General features: G+C 44.1%; 2 protein-coding genes across 10 annotated transcripts in view; one reads left to right on the top strand and one right to left on the bottom strand.

Moving 5' to 3' along the window:
• NBEA (neurobeachin) overlaps nt 1–25,895 on the bottom strand; it is an 882,854-nt gene that overhangs the window by 245,161 nt on the left and 611,798 nt on the right. For all 9 annotated transcript variants that reach the window (XM_019498256.2, XM_059716302.1, XM_059716129.1 and 6 more), the window contains 2 exons: nt 20,062–20,205; nt 4,633–4,769 (listed from right to left, as the gene is read on the bottom strand). In XM_019498256.2, coding sequence (XP_019353801.2) covers nt 4,633–4,769; nt 20,062–20,205 — 281 coding nt within the window. The remainder of the gene's footprint in view (nt 1–4,632; nt 4,770–20,061; nt 20,206–25,895) is intronic.
• Nucleotides 681–2,993, top strand: MAB21L1 (mab-21 like 1). The gene has a single exon (XM_006260171.4). The coding sequence runs from the start codon at nt 1,078–1,080 to the stop codon at nt 2,155–2,157; it is 1,080 nt and encodes a 359-aa protein (XP_006260233.1). The 5' UTR covers nt 681–1,077; the 3' UTR covers nt 2,158–2,993.

The following is a 25,895-nucleotide window of genomic DNA, read 5'->3' on the forward strand; positions in this document are numbered from 1 at the left end:
GGCTGCGTGCGGCAGTCGCCGCTCCCTTCCCGAGCTCCACGTCCGAAGAGCGGAGACGGCAACATCCGCAAAACCTTAGGATCGCTGATCCCCCGTCCGAGCATCCTCAGAAACACTTAACGCGGTGGCATATTTTATTCCGCAGAACACCGCACTGCCGTGAGCTGCTGCCTAACGCCCCGGCCGGTGCAGGGGAAGGAAAACCTGTCCCTCTCAGTTACGGCCAAGCCCAGGGAGAAGCCCTGCCCCGGCGCCGAGCGGGAGTGAATGAGCCGACGTCTCCTGTCCTTTGAGGAGGCCAAGCCCGGCTCTCGTGCACCTGCGGGGCGCCCGGCCGGGCTCGGGGCAGAGCCGCACAGTGTTGCCAAGTCCTTTCACCCCGTCAGTGCACTCGGGTGACACCGCCAGGCACGAGCCTCCTCCGGACTCCCGGCCGCCCAGGTGGCCTGGGTGGGGTCTGCCGGCAGCCTCCTACCTTTAGCTCGTGTATATAAATATATGTGTACACACAGAGCTATCTCCAAGAGGGGGATTAATTAGCCTGGTTGGAGCCGAAAGAGGCTGCAGTGACGAGCCCAGTGGCGATTGGCCGCCCGCCTGCCTGGCCCTGCCTTTATAATTTCCACACGAGTGCATCTGGGCTCTTATACAAACCAACAGCCAGCTCCTCCTGACACACGCACGCACACACACACGCACGTACAGACACCCAGCACTTTTTCCACCACCTCATTCCCGCCCTACACACACACACACACACACACACACACAACACACACACGCGCGCGTGCACGGGGACTGCGAGGGGAGCCGTGAATCAATAGGAAGCGGGTTTCGTGTTTGACTACTGGCAGCCGCGCTGCCTGCGCCCAACTTCAGCCTCCCGCGCCGCTCCCCATGCCGCGCGCTCCCTCCCGGGTGCAGTAAGGCGCGGGGCCCCGGCGGCGGCGGCGCTCGCTCCCTTCCAGCGCGGCGCTGCCCGTTTCTCCCCTGAAGTTGGCTCCAGCCCTAGCAGCCGCATTGGATCCCACAGCGTACTGCGAGACTCCGGTGTACAACCCGGATCTCTGCCCCAACATGATCGCGGCCCAGGCCAAGCTGGTGTACCACCTCAACAAATACTACAACGAGAAATGCCAAGCCAGGAAAGCTGCCATCGCCAAGACGATCCGCGAGGTCTGCAAAGTGGTGTCGGACGTGCTGAAGGAGGTGGAGGTGCAGGAGCCACGCTTCATCAGCTCCTTGAACGAGATGGACAATCGCTACGAGGGCTTGGAGGTCATCTCCCCCACGGAGTTCGAGGTCGTGCTCTACCTCAACCAGATGGGGGTTTTCAACTTCGTGGACGACGGGTCGCTGCCGGGCTGCGCCGTGCTGAAGCTGAGCGACGGGCGCAAGAGGAGCATGTCCCTCTGGGTGGAGTTCATCACGGCGTCCGGCTACCTCTCGGCCCGCAAGATCCGCTCCCGCTTCCAGACGCTGGTGGCCCAAGCCGTGGATAAGTGCAGCTACAGGGACGTGGTAAAGATGGTGGCGGACACCAGCGAAGTGAAACTGCGGATCCGAGACCGATACGTGGTGCAGATCACTCCGGCTTTTAAATGCACGGGGATCTGGCCGCGCAGTGCTGCCCACTGGCCGCTTCCCCACATCCCCTGGCCGGGACCCAACCGGGTAGCAGAGGTCAAGGCTGAAGGGTTCAACCTCTTATCGAAGGAGTGCCACTCGCTGGCCGGCAAGCAGAGCTCCGCCGAGAGCGACGCCTGGGTGCTGCAGTTCGCGGAAGCGGAGAACAGACTGCAGATGGGCGGCTGCAGAAAGAAATGCCTCTCTATCCTCAAAACCTTACGGGACCGTCATCTGGAGCTGCCGGGCCAGCCCCTGAATAATTATCACATGAAGACTCTGGTTTCATACGAGTGTGAAAAGCATCCCCGGGAATCGGACTGGGACGAGTCGTGCCTGGGGGATCGGCTCAACGGGATTTTACTGCAACTCATCTCCTGCCTGCAGTGCAGGAGGTGCCCGCACTACTTCTTGCCTAATTTAGACCTGTTTCAGGGCAAACCTCATTCCGCCCTGGAAAACGCAGCCAAACAGACGTGGCGACTGGCTAGGGAAATACTCACCAACCCGAAAAGTTTGGAAAAACTTTAGAGGGGAATTAAAATATGGGCCTAGCCAATTCCGTCGCCTCCTTTCCTGATGAAATTGAAGCTTCCTGTTCGAAAAGGCAAATACTTCCACTTGACAATGCAAGTACGATTCTTTTGCAAAGGAATATAGATCGCTTCGGCTCTCCGCCAAAAGCAAACACAGATCAGCGAGTGAGGACTCCCGTCTTCATCACCCTTTTGCAGCCCCTTCCCTTGAAAGCAAATGTCTGGTAACACCTGGGAAACGGATCGGCCGCAACTGAACACGATCGTGACCACTCTGCCCAGAAACAGCACTCCTGGATTATAACAAACCCTGGGCTTTTTTATGTCATCCCTCTGTGAGTAAACGCTATTCGGATCTGCCACCTGAACAAACTCTAATGTACCTTTTAATTTGTATCAGATATTGTGATCTCACATTGTCTTTGAAATTGTGGATGTTGGTGTTTTGTGATTTGGTGAACAGAAGTTAAATTGCCATTTTGGATACTTCAGGACATTTTCTGCTAAAGAAGATACCATTTAAAAAGGTAGATTTTATCACGGTACTTTTGTTAATTGTCTTTTGAAGTGTCTGAACTTAAAAGTTTACATTTTTCGTTTCATATATATTGCTTGTTCTATTTCTAACATTCCATAAATATACTTGAAATGTTATTTAAATATATTCAAAAGAAATTTGGATTCTGCTTATATAATAACGCTTGAATATTGGAATTATATATTTGAAAAAATGCACTTGAAATACACTGGATAATTACTTTTTGTGATTTAGATTTTAATTTCTGTTGCCGATTTTATTTAATTACAAGCTAATAAATGAAGTCAAATAAATATGGGTAAGCGTTTCAGTCCTGGATCAAGTTTTCCACTTAAAAATCAGGTCGCTGTTAAATTTTGCAAATCACACCCCTCTGCTAGACCTTACTTCTATCCAGAAATGTAAAACCTAAGGAGAGCCCGCACATTTCTCTTTTGAATAACTGGAGAGAGAGAAAAAAATGGTGTTACATACACACCGCAATTTAACTCCCGAAGACCATCAGCAACTGTCAGACCTGATGTGGTAATTAACAGAGTAACACTCTTTACAGCCGTCAGAAAATAAATCCACTTTCGAAAGATTTAGTGTGCTGGGTTAATTTTTCTGCACGGTTTTGAACAATACGGAGGGAACACAACACTAAAGCAAAGGCTGCTGAGTCCGATTCTTGACAAAAATCAGCATTGTGGCTCAACTAATAATAAAAAAGAAAGTAAAATGTTTAGGAGGGGTTAAACCAGCACTAGTAAAGGAGAATATTATTTCTGATCTCCAAGTTGGCTATGGATGCGGTAAGGCAGCCGGCTGCATTCAGACATCAGCCCGTGTTCAGAGCAGGGGGAATAAACATCTGCAGCACTAACAACAGTGCCAGTGGTACAAGTGCCTGCGCTTGCTCCAACACACAACTATTCAAAGCCTGCGCGTTTTTAAAGTACTCTGCAGATTAACGGTGCAAAATGCTAGAGACCAAGAACAATCCCCCACGCACTCTGTTTAGTCCCTTAATAGTCAACAAGTGCTGCAAGGGGAGATCCAATCTGCCTCTATAAGGTCCACTTGTAAGAACACCCAGCCGGTGAATTTTTGTGAAACCATTAAAAAGGCAACGAGGTTTTCAGTCCAGCGAACCAACTGACCGATGTCAGTAGAAATCCCCCTTCAGTAGAAGCACCACCGCTTTCAAAGGCTTTACCTGGTTTGGGTTGGTTTGGCAGAACTTTGGGATCATTTGCAGGGAAGGTTTTTGAAACCAAAATGACTTGAACGGCTTTTTCAATAAAAGGTCTCCTACGTTTCCCCTCTCCTTTCCTTGAGGAAACACTTAGAAGCTTGTCTCGAAAAAAATAAGGGAGAAGAAAGCAGCAGCATCCACAAGCCCCCAGCAGATGCTAACCAGATAGCATAGAGAGGATGCCCAAGGTGTGCCCGAGTTGAGGAAAAACAGATCCCAGTGCTTTATGCTTAAAAGCAGCACACCTCCCGTGCATCTAAGCCTCCTCTTCTCCACCAACTTTGCGCGGCTCCCTGAGGATGTCAAGGTGCTTTCGTAATATTAAAAAAGAGACACGAGCATCCGAGGTCGCACACGACCCGGCGCAGAGGCCGCAGGGACAGACATTTCCTGGTGCAGAAAGTGCCCGTGAACAGGGACACAGGAGCCAAGCGGGCACCAAACGGCCGGCCCGTAAAGGCAGGGTTTCCAGGAGCCCCGCTGCCAGGGGAAACCCTGCACCCGGCTCGGAAGAGCCTGCAGCCGAGGCGCGCTGCTACCTCCGGGGATTGCAGAGCAATTGGCTTAACAGCTAAATCTGGCCGCGCTCGCACAAAGGCATTCAGGGGACATTGTTCAAAAGGCGCGCGCCGCGGCAATAGGGGATTTAGCGGCCCCGCACCGCCCCGCCCGGCTCGGCCTGCGCCGCGGCTCACCTTGGGGTCGATCTTCTTGAAGGCGGGCTCCTCCTCGTCCACCTCGAAGTAAATCTCCGTGGTGGTGATGGACAGCGTGCCTTTGGCCACGACCACGGGCGCGATGAGCTGGGCCGGCGTGCTGAGCACCACGGGGCCTGCAAGACAAGGGCAGGGCGTCAGGCTGGGCCCCGCGGCGGCTCCCTCGGCCTCCCTCCCGGCCCGGCCCGGCGCCCGGCCCGGGACAGCCGCGAGCGCCGGGCAGCGCACCCCGCACGGGGCCGCGTGCCATGCGATGCCCTGCGCCGGGCTCGCCGTCCTGTGGGCCCGAAGCCTCCTCCGGCTTCTTTGATTTGCTTGTTTTATTTGTAACGACCGCGCCGCTGTGCCCGGGACGCGCGGCTCCCGGCCGCACCGCGGCTTGTTTCCTTCTTGGTCCCCCCTCCTCCCCTTTCCCGCCAGCTGCTGCCGGCTGCGGCCCCGGGAGGCGCCGGCCCAGCTGCAGGTCCCTTGCCCGGCACAGGACCGCTCGGGGACCGCGCGGGCACCTGAGCGCGAGCCTCCCGGGCCCGGCCCCGCGGGGCTGCAGCAGTCGGGGCCGGGGGTGCGACTCTGGGGGGAGGGAGGGAGGAGCGCGGGCTGGGCTGCCCCGGCCCGCAACCTCGGGCCCTGCCCTTCCCGCGCCTGGCACCGCCGCACCTCTTGGCCAGCGCGGGCGGGACGGGGCGGGCGGCCTGGCAGGCAGTACAGACTCGCTACAAACTCTATTTCCCTCCGTGTTATTGTTTTCCAGCTCCTAATAAACCCGCTCGGCCTCTTGACCCCGGTCAGCTGATCCCCATCACATGCCCAGCGTCTGCTTTCTTGCTCCGCTCCCCGCTTCAGCCTCCATCTTCCCCCCGCTCCCGCTCCCGCTCCCGGGCCGCGAGCCTGGCCTCTGCCCCTCGCCGCCCCCCTCCCCGCACAGGGCCGGGGGATCGATCCGAAACGCCGCTTTAAAGGCTCATCAATCTTCATCTGGGTTGCTCAAGTAATTACGCCCGATTCTCTTGTACGATTACAAGTGGATTTGGGTTTCTATTCCCCAGGCCCCTCTCCTTTGTGTTTACAGAGGGCGGCCCGGCTCAGACAGCGGCTCCTGCCCCACGCAGCCACTTGCCCTCTTCACCAGACCGTCCCCACCTCGCCCGTCACCCTTCCCGCAGCGCGGGGCCGCCCGGCCCTTTGTGCCGGCCGCCGGCGGGGCCCGCCCGCTACTCCGTCGTTTGTGGGCCTCGCCGCGTCCCCGAAGGAAGATCATCAATTTAATCCAATTACCCCGCTGCTCTGCGGATCAAGCAATAATTAACAAAAAAAAATAAAGCGCCGAGTTGCGGGCGCTTCCCGGTCAAGAGGCCAAAGCCCATAACAAGAAATCTGCTGCGAGGAGAGAGGGGCTGATCGCACCCAGCACGTCGGCGGCCGTGTACGCACACCGCGAGGCTGAAACCGAGTGGAGCTGCGGCAGGCGCGGCCGCTCTCACCGCCACGGCGAGTGCCTCAAACAAGACCCCAGACCCGCCGCGGGTCCGAGTGACCCGCCCGCCTGGAGGGGCTGAAAGGCGCCGGGAGCCCGAGGCCTGCCGAGGGGCCTCCAGTTCCCGGCCCCGCGCGGGGGCTCGGCTTTGCTCCTGCCTTCAAAAAGAGAGCAAGAGCGGGGTGTGGGACTCAGCTTAGTTCCTCTGGGGCGTGCGTGTGTGTGTGTGTGTGTGTGTGTGTGTGTGTGTGTATGTAAGAGAGATCTCAGGCTTTGTACACGTGTGTGCGCGTCCGTGTGTAAGTGTGTCGGGGAGGGGGAGACTTCAGGCTTTCTGCAGATGTGTGTATATGTGTGTTTCCGTGTGTGTGTCAGGGGGACATCTCAGACTTTTTGCAGTGTGTGTGTGTGTGAGAGAGAGAGAGAGGGAGAGCGAGCGAGCGAGCGAGCGAGCTTTCTGCAGGGTGTGCGCGCGCGCGTCAGAGGGACATCTCAGGCTTTCCGCAGGGTGTGTGCGTATATGTGACCTCAGGCTTTCTGCAGGTGTGGGTGTGTGTGTGTGTGTATGTGTATTTGTGACCCCGGGCCTTCTGCAGGGGGGTGTGGGTGTGTGAGATCTAGGGCTTTCTGCAAGCATCTCCCGGGCTTCCCCCCACGCACTCTCCGGGTTTAACCGCGTGTCATTTTTACACTTGTCCGCTGGAAATCTCCAATTACAACCTCCAATTCCACAGCACGTTTAAGGAGCGCGGAGTCTCTTTTTGTCGGAGCCTTCGGGGAGCGAACCCGCAGCTGAGAGAATACGAAATTAATCCACTCCGGCTATAGAGCGAGAGGATTATGTTTTAATCCCCTCTGGGACAGGCTCGGGGCTTTAAGGAGCCGATATTCAAATGTTTACACAAGGCGGAATCAAAACGCTGCACATTTTCCATATGGCCCCGCGGGGGGCGGGGGGGGGGTGCCGCCGGGGGCTGTTCCCGCAGCCCCAGCCAGGCCGGGAGCCGCGCACCTGCAGCCAGCAGCCCCGGGCCGGCTCCGCCCCGCTCGGAGGTGCGTGTCCAGCGGCCTGGGGGCGCGGCGGGCAGGAGGCAGCTGCCCCGCTGGCACGGTGCGGAGGCTGGGCGGGCTGCCAGCGCCCGTGCGTGACTCCGGAGCCAAGCGCCGAGGGGCGGAAATACCACGGACAGACACAAAGCAGCGCGGACTTCCCAGTCGCGGCAGAGCCACAGGTTTCCCGCTAGCTGCAGAGCTCTGCCTCGCTGCGATGCCCGGGCTGAGAGACAACCGGGGCAGCGACCGTGCAGCATTAACCAACCCGAGGGAAAGCGGGTGCCCGTGAGGCGCGGGGCGCCGGGGGAACAGGCAGCACTTGGGAGGGGGGGAGTCTATACAGTCCTGTTCCCGTCCTGGGGCCCCGAGACTGGGGCCCACAGTCCGTTAGCAAAGAAAGTCAGTGCAGTGCAAAGGGAAAAGTCTGCCGAGCTGCGATCCATCCAAGCCTCCCACAGCAGCACCCATGCCCGCACCCTGCTGAACACACCCGCCAGCACCGCCCCGGGTCAGCTGCACCATCTCCAAACTCTCACGACTGCTCGGAGGGGTCCTGTGCTTGTCACCTCTGCAGAGGAGTCACGTCTGGGGCGGGAGCGGACACTGCAGCGACTATTACACGCGCATCCCTCGGCGGACGTGTATTTTTAGGGTACCTCTGGATTGTGGAAATCTACATTTTTACAGTCTTACTGTGTTGACCTCAACAAGAATCTTTTGGGAAATTAAAGCAGCGGCTAAGAGAAACACTATGTGGGCAGATTATGCAAAACTAAATTTTCAACACAAAAATGAGTTCACGTGTAGAATGGGTGGGTGCCGATGCCGTTTGATGACCTGACATGCTACAGAGATAGTAAATAAGATAAACCAGTTTGATACCACAACGGAGCTGCGTTTTATAAGCTTGAAGTCGATTGTGCTATTTTGAAATAAAAATCGATGTGGGACTAAAAAGTTGCGTTCAGCGGAAACATAGCAACTAAAAGGGCATGGATTTTAGCTGAAGCTGTAACAGTCTCATCTACGGGCTCACCATTTAAATAGATCCTATAAGCCTAAATCTGATACACGCCCCTCAGGCAATGAACTGAAATGTCCAGTACTACTAATAATTAATAATAATCGTAATAATTTATAGCACAGCTGGAAAGCCAACTGAAATTAATACCACAACTTAAAATAGTTTAATGACTCTAAAACCAAGTGCATCTGAAACGGGTTTACACTTTGAAAGGACTGTTTTAAAACGTGCATGGAAACATTTTAAACATAAAAAGTAACACAAAACCAAACTATTAATCACATAATGAAGAAACAAGCAGAAGCAGCTTGTAGGCAAGACTAGGAAAAAGAAAAGAAAAACAGGCAAAAGGATTCGGAGTAAAGGGAAATACTGAAAAGTATTTAAAAAAAAGCATAATGTACATATTGCTGCAGAAGAAAAAAAATATACGTTTCTAATATGCAGAATTTAGAAAATGTGGCCATCATTATTCCTAACACCATTATATATCTGACCAAAAGAAGTAGTCTGAGAAAAAAATCTTCAGTTGAAAAAACCCGTGAAATATCTTCACACCAGTGTAGTGACACCTTTTGTATTCTCACATCTAGTGGAAACGGACATGAGCTCAGTGAAAATCCTAAAAAAGAACTAAAGGCATTTCTAGGCAAAGATGTATTCAACACCCATCGCACATTGTTACTGCCAGGTTTCACTATGTGCAGCAATTCGGACCAACTTGTTGATAGCAAAAAACCTCAGCTGCTATACTTGGACAGCCATGCTTTCCTCTCCCACCGCTCCTTCACTAGTAACATGCTAAACAAACCACCAACGCATCACCTGTACAAAGGTCTAGCCCACGACTTTTGGGGTTGCTTGTTCAAATCATGTTTCCTAGTGAGTGAGGGAAGTGATATGTTCTCTTCCCCTCATCTTTCAATGTGAATGGGCTCTTTCAAAGTGGGCAGGCCAAAATCCTAACATTCAATCCACGTTGGGGTTTGTGTGTGTGTGTGTGTGTGTGTGTGTGTGTTTTGCAAAATTTGTGCCCTAAAAATAATAAAGAACTGCTTCAAAGCTTTTCCCAAACGTGACAACTAACCATTTCCAGAAGCTCTGTTCTCATGAGCAGTGCCGTAACAACAAAGAAATGTGCTTGCATTAAAGAAAAACATAAATGTAAAAAAGAAACAGTTTAAATACTGTTGTGGTTAATGAAGTAAAAAGTAAATACTCCCCCCCCCTAAAATTATGAAAAATACGTTTATAGTGTCGCTTTAAAACACCCCTGGGACAAAATCTACTATTCACTGGTACAAATGTGGCTTGCATTTCAATGAGATCCACACATGCACATCCGAGGTCAGATTTTTGCCTGAATTATGTATCTGCTGTGCGATGCTTAAAGAGACATTTATAGGATTGGCAGTTTTATTCTAAAACAGTTGTGTTTTACAGTGTTCAAAGGGAGAATGCTCCTGTCTGCCGTGTTCAAAATAGGGTGGAAAAAATCCATGCTACAGACCTTCATCCTACTCCTACCCGAGCCAATACAAAAAAAAAAACTCCAGTGATTCGAGGGTGCAGGATGAAGCTCCTCTTGTGCCACCCACACTTCAGGCAGGTTACTTTCCTCTCTCCTGCCCCAGTGAAACATTTCCTGGTCTATCTACAGAACAATATGAACCATTTTAATAGCTGCAGTTGCAGCAGGGTTTGTCCCTTGGGGCAGTTAAAGCGTGGCTCCATTTTGCAGCCTGCAAGAAGAGCTGAACTGTGTCCTCGCATTGTACTAACGCCTTGAACCGATCACATGGGCTTATCCTGGCTCGGGGACATAGTAGATCCTGTCTCAACTGCTGCCAGATGAGCAGGTATCAGCATGACCATGACTGTCCTTAATCATTTACATCTGGCCAAGAGCTTGCAACTGTTTAAGAACTGGACTTCACTACCTCGACGTACGCATTTGACACCTTGAAATTAGATTAATAAAACGTGCTCCACATGAGGCTACACCTTAAAACTATTGAGCAGCTAAGGCTGGTTAAGAACAGGACAACTTGCTTGTTAAGTGGCCGTCCTGCTGTGAATGTATTAGACCAATACTTGTGATCTACACTGGCTGCTTATTGGCTTCCAGGTGGAGTTTACAGGTTTGCTTTTGACCTGTGAAACCTCAAATGATCTGGAACATGCCTATTTCAAAGCCACAGTGTGTCTCTGGTATGACTACAGCTCTCAGTGCAGAACAATAAGGCATCTCATAAGAAAAAGGAAAAGCACAGCTAGCAGGGGCTACCTAGCAACCTGCCAACTGGATCTGACAGTGACTGAAACAACGGAGTGAGACAAGGGACCAAACCCCAAATACAGTCTGAGCTCTCTCTTTTGTTCCTGTACCTGCTTCTGATCTGATAGAGCTGCTTCACAGAGGTCTCTTTGGCTTAGTCTTTGGCAACATTTGTATCCCTTGTCATGTCAATGCAGCCTCACTGATTTGAAATAAGGGGAAGTGAGAATTCAGGAATTCATTCCTGGTATGTATTTGGTAGCTGTGTTGGTCTGAGACAAAAAGAAATGCAAAACTCTAGAACTCTTGGTTCTGAGACTGTACCTGTTATTAGCCCAACTAAGAAATCACGTGTGATCCTGAAAGCTGGCAGAAAAAGATTTTTTTTTTTTTGTGATTCTTAGTTGGGCTAATAAAAGGGATCATCTCTGAACCAAGAGTGTCATTCACTCTCCTCCCCCCTCCCCGCCTTCCCCCAGTTTGGAAAAGCCAGACCTTCTGGACGTGCTACAAGGCTCTTATTTCTTTAGGTTCTGGGGAAAGGAAATGACAGTGGAAACATGCTCAGAGAGGGTGGGCAGTTTTTCAATTATTTCATTATTTCAAACCAATTTTAAATTTAATTTCCCCTTCTTGACTGCCAATGAGAGATTCTCAGTAAGGCTGACTGCAACTGTTTTTAGTACAGCTGCCACTTTAAGAATTTCTTGGAATGGTGGGGACTGAGACCAATGGTAGTCAAACTATGCTACTGACACTTCTGATTAGTTTTTATAATACAGCATTGAGGAGAAAAATACCCAAACCAAACCAAACCAAACCAAACCATCCACAGTGACCAGAGAAACTGAACAGATTTCACTTTTGTTTTTATAGTTGATGCTAACAGAATTTCAGTTTTAAATCTCAGTCCTGCAAACTATTCAGTGGAAGATTTGTAGGCCTGCGCAACCCCCCAGCTAAAGCACTTGATTTCCACAGAAAAATAGGGATCTACCTGCATGGATCAGATTGCATGGTACGAGCTAAAAAATGTGAACAGGGTCTAAATAATGCATGGACATGATAAGCCCTGGGGGGAAGCAAGCCTTAGGAGACCTGTTAGGTTCATGCTTACTTGCTCATTGCAAAGGCAATATTAAACAGCAATGCACCCAATCCACACAAGGCAAGAATGGTGTTCCCTAGTAAACTGAATAGGCTGTTCATCCTTTGCAAGCAAAGATGACTGCATCCAGTGGTGGGAAGGGGTGGGGGCGGAAGATGGAGGAAGAGGAGAGAAAGGAAGGGGGAAAAAAAGGGAAGAAAAGAGAAAGGGAGAAAAAAGGGGAAAAAGGAGAAACAAGAGAGAGGAAAGGGTGTGTGTGTGGGGGGGAGGGGGCTGTGGGTTGAGGCTAGGTCACACAGGTATGCAGGTGAGTTATAAGCCCAATCTTTGCCCTGAACAATCTGCTGCAGCAGGGGCAGGACAGTGACAAGGACTGGACATGAGAGGTCCTCTTTTTCCTGGCCACACACTTCCTCACTGCCTCTGCCATGAGCCGCTGTTCGAAGGGCAGTGCTCTGCTCTGGACCGATGACCTCCAGGATGGACGGTCATGAGTGATTTGCTCCCATGAGACTGACATGGGGGTTTGAGCAATAAGGACATGGAAAAGGCTGTCAGCACCCAATAAAAATTCTGAAGCAACAAATTTGCCATTGGGAAAGGAAAGAAGACTAAGAAATCCAACTACTAATTTAAGCCATGAAAAACAACTACTTTGCCCCTCGGCAACAGGGACTTCACTAGCCAAAACTCATGGATAGAAATACACAATTTTAGGAGTGGAATGAAAGAGAAGACTGACATGGTAAGATGGGGGAGGAACTCTTTAAATTTTTTCTCGGGAGCTCATTCATGTAAGACAGCTATCCTATAACTACTGAATTTTGGATATCAGTGTGAAACCAAATTGATTACACTACATAATATCTAAAAATAGGATGTTGCTGAAACCATTCCTTTACATTTTCCATGATTGAAACAAATATATCATAGAAGTACAGAGGAAGAGACAAGAGAGTACAGTGGAGTTCTTTCAAAAGGGGAAACTTTCAAAAGGGCAACAGATATTTTGATCTAATTGTTCTGTGAAGGAGCTGAGAAAGATTAGAATGTAGCAATATCACTCCAACATTAACACTGCTTCATTAGGGTTAAGTTGGAGGGGTTTTGCTACATTTGAATCTTTTTGCCCTTCAAAAGTTGTTGCCCTTTTGAACCCTCCCCCCTCTGAAAGGCCCCAAATGTAGGTGTGTCCACAACCAAAATAATTCCCCCCCAAGGGATGCCTGAATTTATGTTTTAAACTGAACTCATACAAACATTTTCTTCCTAATACAATGGCCTAATGATATAACTCTGAATATATAATAATTACATACCAGAAATCTGATTCAGTAAACTATCCTTATTTGGAAGCACAAGACTAGTGTGGCTATGTTCCTCTATAATAAAGAGAGGGACAAGGAAAACTCTGGAATATTAATTTGTAAGGAATAGAGTTGGCCATTCTCCCCTCCCACAAATAGTAAATTCATGGACAGATGGATTTTGGAGGACTACTGAATAGTACATCTGAAAAAATGCAGGAAAACATTTCAACATTTTAAAAAATGAAATTTTTTACTTCTCATTTCCAAACATGTTTAAAAATTGACTGGTATTGGAAAAAAAAGGTTATTTTGTTTAAAAAGAAGGATATATAACTCCCAAACAAAACAAAGCACTGCATTTCAAGTCAATCCAAACATTTCAGGTAACCCCTTAATATATTTCTGGGTTTCAACAAAACACCTAGAAAATTTCTGTTTCAGTTTGACTAGTACCAAATTCATTTTTCTTCTCTGGCTACAAAATTGAAAAATCCATTAACTGCCTAACTACAAAGGAATGCATGAAGAGATGTAATATATAGTGGCCAGGGTGAGCTGGTAATGAAATAGGAAAAAATTAAAAGGTGCCCTACCACTCTTAATAATGTTTTTTTTTTAAAAAGGACAACTGTATATACAATGTATCAGGTAATCTTCAACCTTACTAAAAACGAAAAAAGTCCAGTTATGTATCATGACCATAGGAGATACTACTATAATGGAGTACATTTAAACAGGCATTTTCTCCCCAAAACATATTTTACATCTATTTAAGAGACAGATTCAGTATTATCCTGTCTAAATTTTCTACCCCCAAAATATTGATATCAGAAGGGTTTTGTGATTTTTTCGATTACCTCCATAGGGCGGTAGCTATTTATGAATCTAATTATTTTACCTAGGTCTATACCAGTCTTCAAACTCATGTCAGGAATTTAAATGAAATGTTTGTTAGGACCTGTAACTGAAAATATCCCTTAAGGGCTAAATGGCTTACATTTTTATTTTGAAGAATGTTTCATAGTTTTAACTTATTAGAACTTTTGAAACTATTCTAATTTACTCTAAATATAAATACTAAAAATATTTTTCCACTAAAAATTTCTCAGTATTATTATGATAGCTGTGAATGTGAAAGAACTGGAAAAAAAAAGCTTATTTTGCAAAAGCTACCAAACAGATGCTGGTAACTTTTGGTTTCTACCAATCTTGTCTGAATTTGAACGGATGACCTGGAAATGAAAGGTCTTGTATCTCATTAATACTACTACAAGCTGTCAAATTCCCAAGACCCAACTTTTTTTTCCTTCTTCTTAGCACGGGGCAGGAAGTCAATGCATTCAGCACACCACCATGATGTCTGGATAGAGGGCTGCATTGCTTCCTTTCCTGATGCTGGCTGGGATCAAAGATCGGTTGCTTCAGCAGCAGGTAGCAGTATTGTTTATTAGTAACATTTTATCAGTGAAGTTCAGAGCACTGACTCTTGCTTTATACTAATGATGGAGTCCTCCCTCCAACCCAAGCCTTATTGGCAGGGCGGAAAGATGGTTTTGTAGATAAAGTATTGCATTAGGATTAAAATGTTCTGCACTTAATTAGTAGCTTTTTTCCATGAACAACTCAACTACTTTGTGATCAGGTTTCTACCTTAAAAAAATGAGAAGAATAACCCATTTTATCTTCACGGAGTATTTGTGAGAATTCATAAAAACTTGTGAAGCACTCTTTCTGTTGTCTAGGGCCATATAAGTACCTAGACAGATTCCTCTAACTCCCATGCGAGGATGATCTTTTTCTATACCTCTTCATTTCTTTTCTTTCTGCCATGTCCATAAATTACAATACACTATTTACTGGACTAGTGTGTGTGTATATATTCGTTCTCTATGTCTTTACAGAGAGATAATATATATATTGCCTGATACACTTTAGCTACCTGGTCCTAATAGCAAGCACTCAAAGAAAGTACCTCCAACTACATAATTATGCAGATGAAAAGTACAGCTATTTGTGGAATAAAGAATCTTCCAAAAGGTTCAGAAATTCCACTGTTCAACACATGCACACAACTTTCATTGAAACCAATGGGAACTACTGGCAGGCAGTAGCAGGCATAATTCACTCCTAAAAATCCTGAATTCACAACATTTCATTTGCTGAAAATTTAATCATTCTCCAGTTTCTTATTTAGCCTTATACCTTTGTTTGTTAAAAGGTTGTAAAGACAACTCTAATTATCAGTTAATATGTACTCCATATTGGAAGTACAAGTTTATCATGAAACACATCAATATATTTTTCATTATGAAGAAATCATCTGCTCAAGAGGAGAATAAAGTGTTAGTAAATTTGAATTTTCTGGCTCCTAAAGGAAATTGTAAGTGCAGAGGGCCCTACTAGAGCATCAGAAAAATAAAGTAAAATACTAGAGAGGATACAAAAGAATTAGAGATTATCAAATCCACTACAATTGGTTTGATTGTGCTACCACTGATTTACAACTTCATATTAGAAATTTGCTATACTAGACTGGACTACCTTAATCATTAGTTCTCACAAACATATGACTTGCCTCTTGAAGTGAACAGCTTGGGAAGGAAAGGAGCTAAAATCAAAACAGAAAAATGTTACATTTCAATATGTAAATACTAGGGCAAGTATAAATTTTAAAATGCTACAATAATTGACCATACCATGTAAGTCATTTAAGATATTACTGCAAATAAAATCCTGAAACTATTATGCAAATTAAGAAAAGATGGGTCCGACTGACCTAGAGCTCCACATCATCACTAGAATTAATTAAAAATGCAAAAGGTAAAGAAGTTGCAAATTGAGAAATCCTTGTTGCAATTCATGTAATAGTCGGATTATTCAATAACAAAACAATCCAGTATACATTCAACTAAAAAATAAATCCCTCATGCCACATGTGATTTATCAAACTACAGTTTACACTGATTTGTCCCTAGGGCTGATAAAAAATATCTGCAAGAGGGTCACTGAAAAGAAAGGTTCTTACAGAGAAGTCACATGTATGTTTGGAAGATCAGCCTTTTGTTTGTTTCCCGTTTTATTAGTGGTTTTCATTTTTAACTTTACAAAGCAACATTTATATTTTCTGAGTTAATATTTTTTAATAACTAAAGGTCTTGTTTATTTGAAAACTGCTACAGTTTAAGTAGAGACATGATTTTAAATAGAATTAGTTAAATGGGTGCAAAATCCTACATGGACAATCTTAATTCAATTTTAACCTTGTTTATACTGATTTAGTTTAACTTGATTCTTTTTGAGGTAATTTGAATCAGTATAAACTAGATTTGAATTGATTCAAGAGAGCCCACACAATCTCACACCCATTTAAGTAACTGAGTTTTCAAGAAGTTCAATTGGTATATCTTTGAATATAGAAAGACCAAAGTGTGGTTCTATTCTGAAGAGTAACCATCTTCAGAATTGCAGTATTCCACATTGCTGTATCTCAAACACTTCCAGTTCAAAAGTACTCTGTTAAAATTATTACAATGTAATTTATCATGGCAAACCCTTCAAACTTAACCTGAGTTCTGAAAGTCGTGCTGGGTTTTATCTACCTTGCTTTACCATCAGTAATTATAATTATACTTTCTAATTTCCTGTCTTTGGGAACACTGCTTTTAATGTTAATTGTACACTGTTAAATTAAACTGTTAGTTTTTGTGCAGTTTCAAGTACAACTTGGTCCTCATTAGGGTCTCCTGTGCATTATCATAATACAAATAATAAGCAATTCTTCCTATGTTTGGAACAATTCTCTTCATAACTACACTTAAGCAAAGTTCAAAATCTCGCTCTTGTGAAAAATTCCAATGTACAAATGTTTGTTTTGTGTCCTAAAGCAAAAACAAAAGTTGAAATTAAAGTTGTGGAATGGAAATTATGAAAAAAAATACAAATTTGGAATTTTTGAAACATTTGACATTTTTGCCTTGGATTGCTTCAGTATTAAACTATGTTTTTTAAACTGAATTTTTGCCTCATAGTAGATGATCCAGAGCCCAATGCCCCCTATTTCATAGCTCCATAGACTATCTGTACCATAATATAACTAGAGTCTTACGATACACCCTGTTGTCCAGTCAGAGGCAAACTGATATTTTACTCCTGGAGATTCAGCCCTCCAGGGAGTCATGCCAATAGGAGAGAATGAAGGCACAAACAACTCCTCCTGTAAGGAAATGCACTTATAAGGGAACTTAGTTTAGTTATTTGTTGAGCTGATCTTAAGTTGAACATGTAAAGTGAGTTTAAAAAAATGAAATATCTTAATTCAGGTGAAATAAAAAAGTTTAGATTTTGTGGAAACTAAATTTCATTTGGAAAATTATTCTGATGGATTACTCCTTGTCTAACTCTATTCATAATAATGAGGAGAAAAAGAATACATTTCACTCCTCAACCTTAGTTGTTCTATGAACATGAGTAAAAAAATATAAAATAACCATAAACCAGCCCCCTCACCCCCCTCAAAAAAACCCAAAAAAACTAATCACAAAGCCAAGTAGATCTGGCAGTTGGTATATGGAGGTGACAGTTTGTACAAAAGGTGACATTTTTACATATTTACTCTTCGGAAGACAGCCACATTCTGTTTTTTCAAGTAACATAAGGAGTTTGCTGTTGTGTGGCTTGACTTTAACAGGAAAACAGCTACCAGTTGGTTTTTTTAATTTCAGTTGCCAAGGCTTGTGTTTGAAATCACATAGCTGTGATATTGTAAAAGCTATTGGTATTTGGTGCAAAGACGTGCAACAAACCAGTTGCAGGGTTTGCAGAGGTTTGGGGAGCTGGCATGAGCCCAAGAGTAATGTTATAGGATCATTAACTACTATATTTGTTTTCTCAGCTGTTGCTTCCCTACAGTTAGGCAAGACAGGCTTAGTTTCAAAGATCCGGGCTAGCAAGAAGGTAAAACTAAAACACTAGGAGGGTTTTTTTGTTGGTAAGTAACACTTAACACATGCATGTTATTACTACAATGTCATCTCCCCATTATTTAATCCAGTTGGAGAACCCTGCCCACATGTAGTAGCATATATCACACTAAGTTTTAGAGTTCCAGAAAGGAGAACAACCAGGAAATAGTGACACTGTTGATGTCCATTAGCAGTGCAACTGAGGCACTGCCTGATGCTACACAATAGAACCAAACTCCATGGGGATGATGAGATCCATTTATCAGGAGATGGCACTGACCTGCGTTTGCAACATTCAAAATTTCACTGTGGACTTATCTTGCTTGCCCAGCTACTTGAGATGGGGAACATGCAGGCTAATTAGTGACATTCCTATGGCAAATAACCCTGCCCGTGTGTGAGAAGTTAATTTGTTCTAATATGTACAGTTGAATCTCAGGAAGTAATGGTGAAGTGCAAAATCTGTAGTAGTATGAGTCTTGAGATAAAAATAATATGGTGATTGTTGATCAGATGTACTCTGTATATACATATAGGATTTCACAATGGAAATGTCACTTTCTTATAAAGGAAAATAACTAAAGGGCGTGCTTTGATTGCCATGATGCAGTATATACAAGAACTTAAATTTACAATCGACTGTAAAGGCTTCTAGGCTGGGTGACATTTCCCCCCCAGATCACTATACAGCTTTAATCAATGTTTCAAAAACTTCCCTTTAAACCATAGAAACTATCTAACTATAACTATATATTTTTATATTTGTTTATGGTATATGTCCAGGATAATGAGTTGGAACCTGACAGTGCTGCCACTGACTTTTCATTGCTATAAAATCCTAGAAAGGGGATCTAGTTTAAACTAGCACAGTAGTTGTCTAGAGTATGTTATCCATGTAAGGCAGGAAAACATCCAGCAATGGTCACAAATATACATTTTTAAATAAATCAAACAAATAGGACTGTTGAAGATTAAAATGTTTATGGCTTAGTCTCAACATCAGTTAGGCTTTTTCTTAATTTAATTTCAAACCACTAGACCAGTGTTTCTCAAACTAGGATACGCATATCTCTAAAGAGTAGGCAAGGGGAAGAAATAGGCAAGCAGCAGCTGCAAAGGCAAAATATATTTGAAAAAAAAGGAAGGAACAGAAAAGCAAGTCTGAAATATACCTTAGGTCATTGGAGAGTTTCAGTGTAATTGTTGTGAGAAAGCATTTTTTTTCGGTCAATCACAGGGGATTTTAGGGGTAAATCATAGTAAAACAATAAAAAAATGGGTAGCCAACCCAAAAGTGTTTGAGAATCACAGACCTAGACTAATTTTTCTTTTAGTGTTTTTGTTATTCATATATCGTCTACATTTTTACTTTAAATTTCCCCTGCGTGTGACATCACAAGAACGTATGGGAGTAAGAAGAACATAGGTAGAAACTCAGTGATGACTCAAAAGTTCTTCTTCAACATGTTAACAGGTGCCAGTCTTTTAGATTTCTTTCATAATATGACATGGTTCTTCACTGCCCAACAAATACTAGAACACAATTCCCTGAATAAATCAGAGATCTGATCTCAGTTGACTTTGACAGTCCCATTCCCAAAATTAGTAATGTTCAGTTATTCTTATGCTCGCATCTGCAGCCAGGTGCAATCCCTTTTCCCATCCTCTCATCATGGAATACAGAGTAAGCAGTTTTATACCCCCAGCTCCAATGAGAAAGGAAACCACAGGTGAATCTACAAGAAGTGAGAGATTGAAGTTTCTCAACAGCCTCCTTTATTTCTCAGAGAGAAGAGGCTGTGAAGAACGGAAGTGTTGCTCCACACTACAACATACTGACTCTCAAAAGATTGAATTCTGGGAATAGTCACTGTGTCCATTTCCACTGCTGTAGTCCTCCATGTGCGTCACCTAGCAGTTCTGTAAGCAGCAGTGCAATGCCCTAGGCTTTGCTAAACCCCTGTGAACAAACTCAAGAGCATTCTACAAGGAGATACTGCTTAATCAGTTTTGCCAGGTCACAGTATAGGACATCCTATTGAACCCAGTAGATATGTAATCTGTTTGCAGAGCAATAGTAAACACCACCAGCAGCCCATTAAATAACCGGGAACCTAGGAGATTAGTTGCAAAGGTTAATATTAAGATTTTTACAAAATTCGGTTGTTAACATTTTAATAGGAAATATGTAATTAATTACCTGCAAGGTTGTCAATTTCCTTCTCTTGGAGCAGACTGACAGCATCATCATCACCTTCCAGCATGAGCTCAGTTTCTGCATTTTGATTCACTACAGCTTGACTTCGGAAGGTTTTCTTTGACTTTACTACATCTTCTTCAGTGCCTAAATAAAAAGCAAAAATATGATTTTGAGCATCTACTTTTTTGTATAAAGCATTCATAGTCAATGATTCAGCAATCCTAAAGTCTTTAAGTGTGTGTGTAGTTTTGTAAACAAATTTTATTTTGAAAAAGTAGAACACTCCAAACAGAGATAACATTTTATAAGAAGTTTAGCAGTCATTACAGAATGTGCATTATCTTTTTCAGCCTTTTTGAAACAACTTTGAAAATTACCTCTGGGTGATTAAAAAAAATAACTAAAATGTAAATATTAAATTTAGAAAATGAGTCAGTAAAATCTTGATATTAACAAGACCTGTAACAATTATTTTATCAAGAACTCTGCTCACATCCATTTTTATCTACCTTGATAGGCGCTTTTCAGAAGAATAACACACCAGCTTAAGAAAGGTACCTTCTGGCACACTTTTGAAAACTATAACGTTTAATCTGTACTGTTAGATGAGGAAATTATAAAAAGTGATTAACTTCTCAAAAAAACAAGATACAGTTTCAAGATACTGAAATAACCGTCTGAGAGAATGGTGCATGGCAACTATAAACAGTATCACAGTGTGGTGTCCTTCAAATAACATTTTAGCATCAACACTGATTCTTTCACAATCGGAGACAGACAAGTCTTTTTTTCCCCACCACTAACATAAGCCAGTATGCTACCTGGTACTATCTCCCACTTTTTCAAGGAAAATAATGTAAGAGATTATGCAGAATGTATGGGACTTATTTATGCTCATTTATTTTTATACGCCTTCAACTTCAATTCAGGACGCATAGTACATTAACACTGATGTAGCAGACTTACGTGGGACTTGAGTGAGGAACTTAAGTGCCATGTTGGGTCAGATCACAGGTGTATCCCTGTATCACTTACTAAGGGGAAAAGTATTTATGCAGGGTTTATATATGATCGGTTCTTTTCCCCTCTTTTCTTACAGCTTCCAGCAGTTAGAGAGGTTTGAACTTGGAAGTTATAATTTTAAGTATAATGTTAAATATCCACAGATGGACCCATTCTACATTAAGTAGTCCAATCCTCTTTTGAACCTGGTTAAGTTATCAGCCTCCACAACAAAATGTGGAGATGAGTTCCACAAAATAATCACATGCTGTGTGGAAAAAAAAACCCTTCATATTGCTCAGTTTAGCCTTACTACCAAATAACTTCATTATTTATCCCCTAGTTTTAGTATTGTGAGAGACGGCACATAGTAAATCCTGATTTATTTTCTCCACACCATTCATGATTTCACAGACTTTTATTATATCTCACACCTTAGCTGTTTTTCCTCCAAGCTGATAGGTCATAGCCTATTTAGTCTTCCCTGGTACAGAAGCCTCTCCATATCCCTCATCATCCCTGTTGCATTTCTCTGTATTGTTTCTCATTCTATTCTATGTTTCTGGAGGTGGGGGAACAGAACTGAATACAGTATTCAAGGTTTGGTTGTACCATGGATTTATACGTTGGCATAATCATAAAATCATAGGAAATTAGGGTTAGAAGGGACCTTGGAAGGTCATTTAATTCAATCTCCTGCTCAAAGCCAGACCATCCCCAACTAGATCATCCCAGCCAAGGCTTTGTCTAGCCTGGTCTTAAAACCTCTAAGGCTGGAAATTGCACACACAACCTCTCTGGGTAATCTGTTCCAGTGCTTCACTACCCTCCTCATGAGAAAGGTTTTCCTAAGATCTAACCTAAATTTCCTTTGCTTCAACTTGACAGCATTACTCCCTGTTCTGTCACCTGCCACCACTGAGAGCAGTCCAGCTCCATCCGCTTTGGACCCACTCTTTTGGTAATTGAAGGCTACTATTAAATCCCCTGTCAGTCTTCTCTTCTCCACACTAAATAAGCCCAGTTCCCTCAGCTTTCCCTTAGAAGTAATGTGCCCCAGCACCCCTACTATTTTTGTTGCCCTCCTTTGGACTCTCTCCAATTTGTCCACATCCTTTCCGTAGCGGTAGGCCCAAACTGGACACAGTACCCCACATGTGGCCTCATCAGTGCCAAACAGAGGGGAAGAATCATTGATCTGCTGGCAATGCTCCTACAAATGCAGCCCAGTATGCCATTAGCCGTCTTTGCAACAAGGGGACATTGTTGGCTCATATTCAGCTTATTGTCCACTGTGACCCCCAGGTCCCTTTCTGCAAAGCTGCTGCTTAGCCACTCAGTCTCCAGCCTGCACCGGTGCATGGGATTGTTCTGTCCTAAGTGCAGGACTTTGCACTTGTCCTTATTGAACCTCATGAGATTTCTTTTGGTCCAATCTTCCATTTTATATAGTCTCTCTGAATCCTAGTCCTATTCCAGAGTGATCTACTACTCCTCTTAGCATCATGTCATCTGCAAACTTGCTGAGGGTGCACTCCATCCCATTTCCAGGTTGTTGATGAAGGTATTGAACAAAACCAGCCCCAGGACTAACCCCTGGGGGCACTTCACTTGATACTGTCTGCCAACTAGATATCAAGCCCACTACCTTTTAACTTGGATGATCTAGCCAGTTTTCTATCCACCCTGAAGTCCCTTCATCCAACCCAGACTTCTTTAGCTTACTTGCAAGAAAGTTGTGAAAGACCTTATCAAAAGCCTTGCTAAAATCAAGATATATTACATCCACTGCTCTTCCTGCATTCACAGAGTCAGTCACCTCATCATAGAAAGTAATTAGGTTGGTCAAGCAAGACTTAACCTTGGTGAATCCATGCTGACTGTTCCTAGTCTATTTCTTCTCCTCCAACTGCTTAGAAATGGATTTCTTGAGGACCTGCTCCATATTACCAAGGACTGAACTGAGGCTGTAGTTCTTTGGATCCTTCTACTTCCCTTTCTTAAAGACAGGTACTATATATTTGCCCTTTTCCAATCGTTCAGGACCTCTCCCGACCACCACAATTTTTCAAAGATAATGGCCAATGGCTCTGCAATTACATTGACCAACTCCCTCAACACCCTCAGGTGCACCGTGTCTCACCCCATGGACTTGTACAATGCCAGCTTTTCAAAATAATCCCTAACCTGTTCCTTCACCATTGTTGGCTGCTCACTTCCTCCCCAAACTGTGCTGCCAGGTGCAGCAGTCTGGAAGCCAACCTTGCCTGTGAAGACTGAGGTAAAAAAGGAATTGAGCATTTCAGCCTTTTCTGCATCATCTGTCACTATGTTGCCTCTCCCATTCAATAAGGGACCGACACATTCCCTCATCTTCCTTTTGCTGCTGACATAATTATAGAAACCCTTCTTGTTATCTTTCATATCCCTTGCTAGCTGCAACTCCAATTGCACTTTGTTCTTTCTGATTTTATCCCTGCATGCCCTAACAATACCATTATAATCCTCTCTAGCCATTTGTCCAAATTTTGACTTCTTTTAAGCTTCCTTTCTATATTTTAGCTCACTCAAGAGTTCCCTGCTAAGCCAAGCTGGTGTTCTGCCATACTTGCTTGCTTTCCTGTGCATCGGGATGGTTTCCTTCTGCGCTCGCAGTAAAGTTTCTTTAAAATACAACCAGCTTTCCTGGATTCCTTTCCCTCTCAGACTGGCCTCCCAGGAGATCCTGCCCATCAGTTCCCTGAGTGAGCTGAAGTTTGCTTTTCTGAAGTCCAGGGTCAATGACCATTTCCTGTTTTGTTTTCACATCTCTTTTTAGAAATTCCTAACCTTTTGTCTTTTTTACTTATGTTCCACAGATAGTTGATATTTCTAGAGAACTATCCATAAGAATATGAAGAACTCTTTTTTTGAGTAGTGACAGTTAATGTAGCATCCATCACTATATATGTGCACCTCAGGTTATTCTTTCCCATGTGCATCATTTCACACTATCAACACTGAACTTATTCAGTGCCTAGTCTCTCAGTTTTGCTACATCCCTTTGCATATCTTCACAGTTAGTTTTGCTTTTTGCCACCCTGGAGAATTTGGTGCTATGTGCAAAAGCAGTCACCTCACTATTAACTCCTCCTTTCCATTTCCAATAATTTACAAATGCATTAAACAGCACAGATACCAGCACAGACCCTTGACAGACTCCACTGTTTATCCCTCTCCTTTGTGAGAGCTGAACACTTATACCTACTCTGTTTTCTGTCCATTAGTCAGTTACTGATCTACAAGTGGACCATGACTCTTATACCACAACAGCCTAATTTCATTAAATACTTTGTTGCGGGACTTTGTCAAATGCTTTTTGAAAGTCCAGGTACGCTCTGTCAACCGGATCCCACTGATCCTCATTGCTTGTTGATGCCCTCGAAGAGCTCGAGTAGATTAGTGAGGTATGAACTCCCTTTATAAAAGCCATGCTAACTCTTCCTCTGTAAATCCTGTTCAGATTTACTGAGGACAAATGTGACAGACCATTATAATTTTGACCTAGTTTGCCAGGAAGAGAAATTAGGTTCATTGTTCTGTACTTCCTTGGTTCCCCTCTGGAATCATTTTTAAAGAGTGGTTTTATTTTGTCTACCCTCTTGTCCTCCATTATAGAGGCTGATTTCAGTGATGGGTCACATCAGCAGATCCACAATTTCAAGTTTAAGCTCCTTCAGGACTTCTGAATAAATACTGGTGATATGCCACCATGCATCAGATGCTTCTATGTCCTCCCCTTCTGACCCCTCAATTGGAGTCAGTTCTCTTGATTTGTACCAGTGTAAATTACCCTTGTGTCTGGAACCAACAAGCCAGATCTCCTTAGAGGGATACTGCAGTATGTGCTATTACAATGCTTCAAATACTGGTTTGCTGGAGAATTGGAAATAGCTTGTTAGGACTAAGCAAATGGCTACCAGGGAAGAGAAGCAGACACATGGTATGTCTTCTGGTGTAGTTTTGCCCCTGATTTTCTCTGGGGTAAGTGATCAGCTCCACACCAGATTTGAGTAAGTTATACCAATGCATGACTATATACCATATATCTTCAGGTGTAAATCTACTGCGTGTTCAAGCCCCTGGATATTATTAAACTTAATAGTGCCACTGGCAGTTATTGGAAGGAAACCACTAGCCTTATTAGTGAGTGCCTGATCATGGTAATGAAAAATGAAACGTCTTCTTTTAGATAATTTATCCTTTCACCAGCACCGACCAATAGCCACAAATGGAGACAAACCGACATTTTAACTTTGTAAACTTAGCCTTTGATATCCTATTGCAGTTAACCCAATAGTGAACCCCCAAGCTGTGAGGAACACAAAAACAACACCCATCTCAATCTGAAACAATGAGAAAAAATCAGGTATTCAGACCCGCAGCATCAAAAAAGATTTGCTACAATAAAGGGTAGACAGGGTATAGGGTAGGAGCTGGAAGCGTTCAAAAATCCTAGGCGAGCTTAAGTATGCAGGGGATGATGGGTGCCAGAGCCTATCAGTTGGTCCAATCTCCCTTGCCATTGGAAAGCAGAAGATTCTGATAAAGGAATATGAAAACATCTTACTATAAATATTGACATGATTTAAATTTGAACTAATGACCAAGAGATTGAAGGCTTGAAATATTCAGTCCAAGTATGATACATTTTTAAATAAAAGTCTACAAAAATAGAGACAAAGGGATTTGGAAAAATGGAATATAGGAATTTAGTTTAATTTAGATCACAAGTGATCTTATTTGTTCAGTAAATTAGAATTCTGTATCCATTTGTTATTAGTACCACAGTA

This window comes from Alligator mississippiensis, chromosome 1 (assembly GCF_030867095.1).
Source record: "Alligator mississippiensis isolate rAllMis1 chromosome 1, rAllMis1, whole genome shotgun sequence".
NCBI classification, from domain to species: Eukaryota; Metazoa; Chordata; order Crocodylia; family Alligatoridae; genus Alligator; species Alligator mississippiensis.

Coding starts and splice junctions, on each gene's coding strand:
- MAB21L1 (XM_006260171.4), top strand. CDS start 1,078: ATGATCGCGGCCCAGGCCAAGCTGGTGTACCACCTCAACAAATACTAC.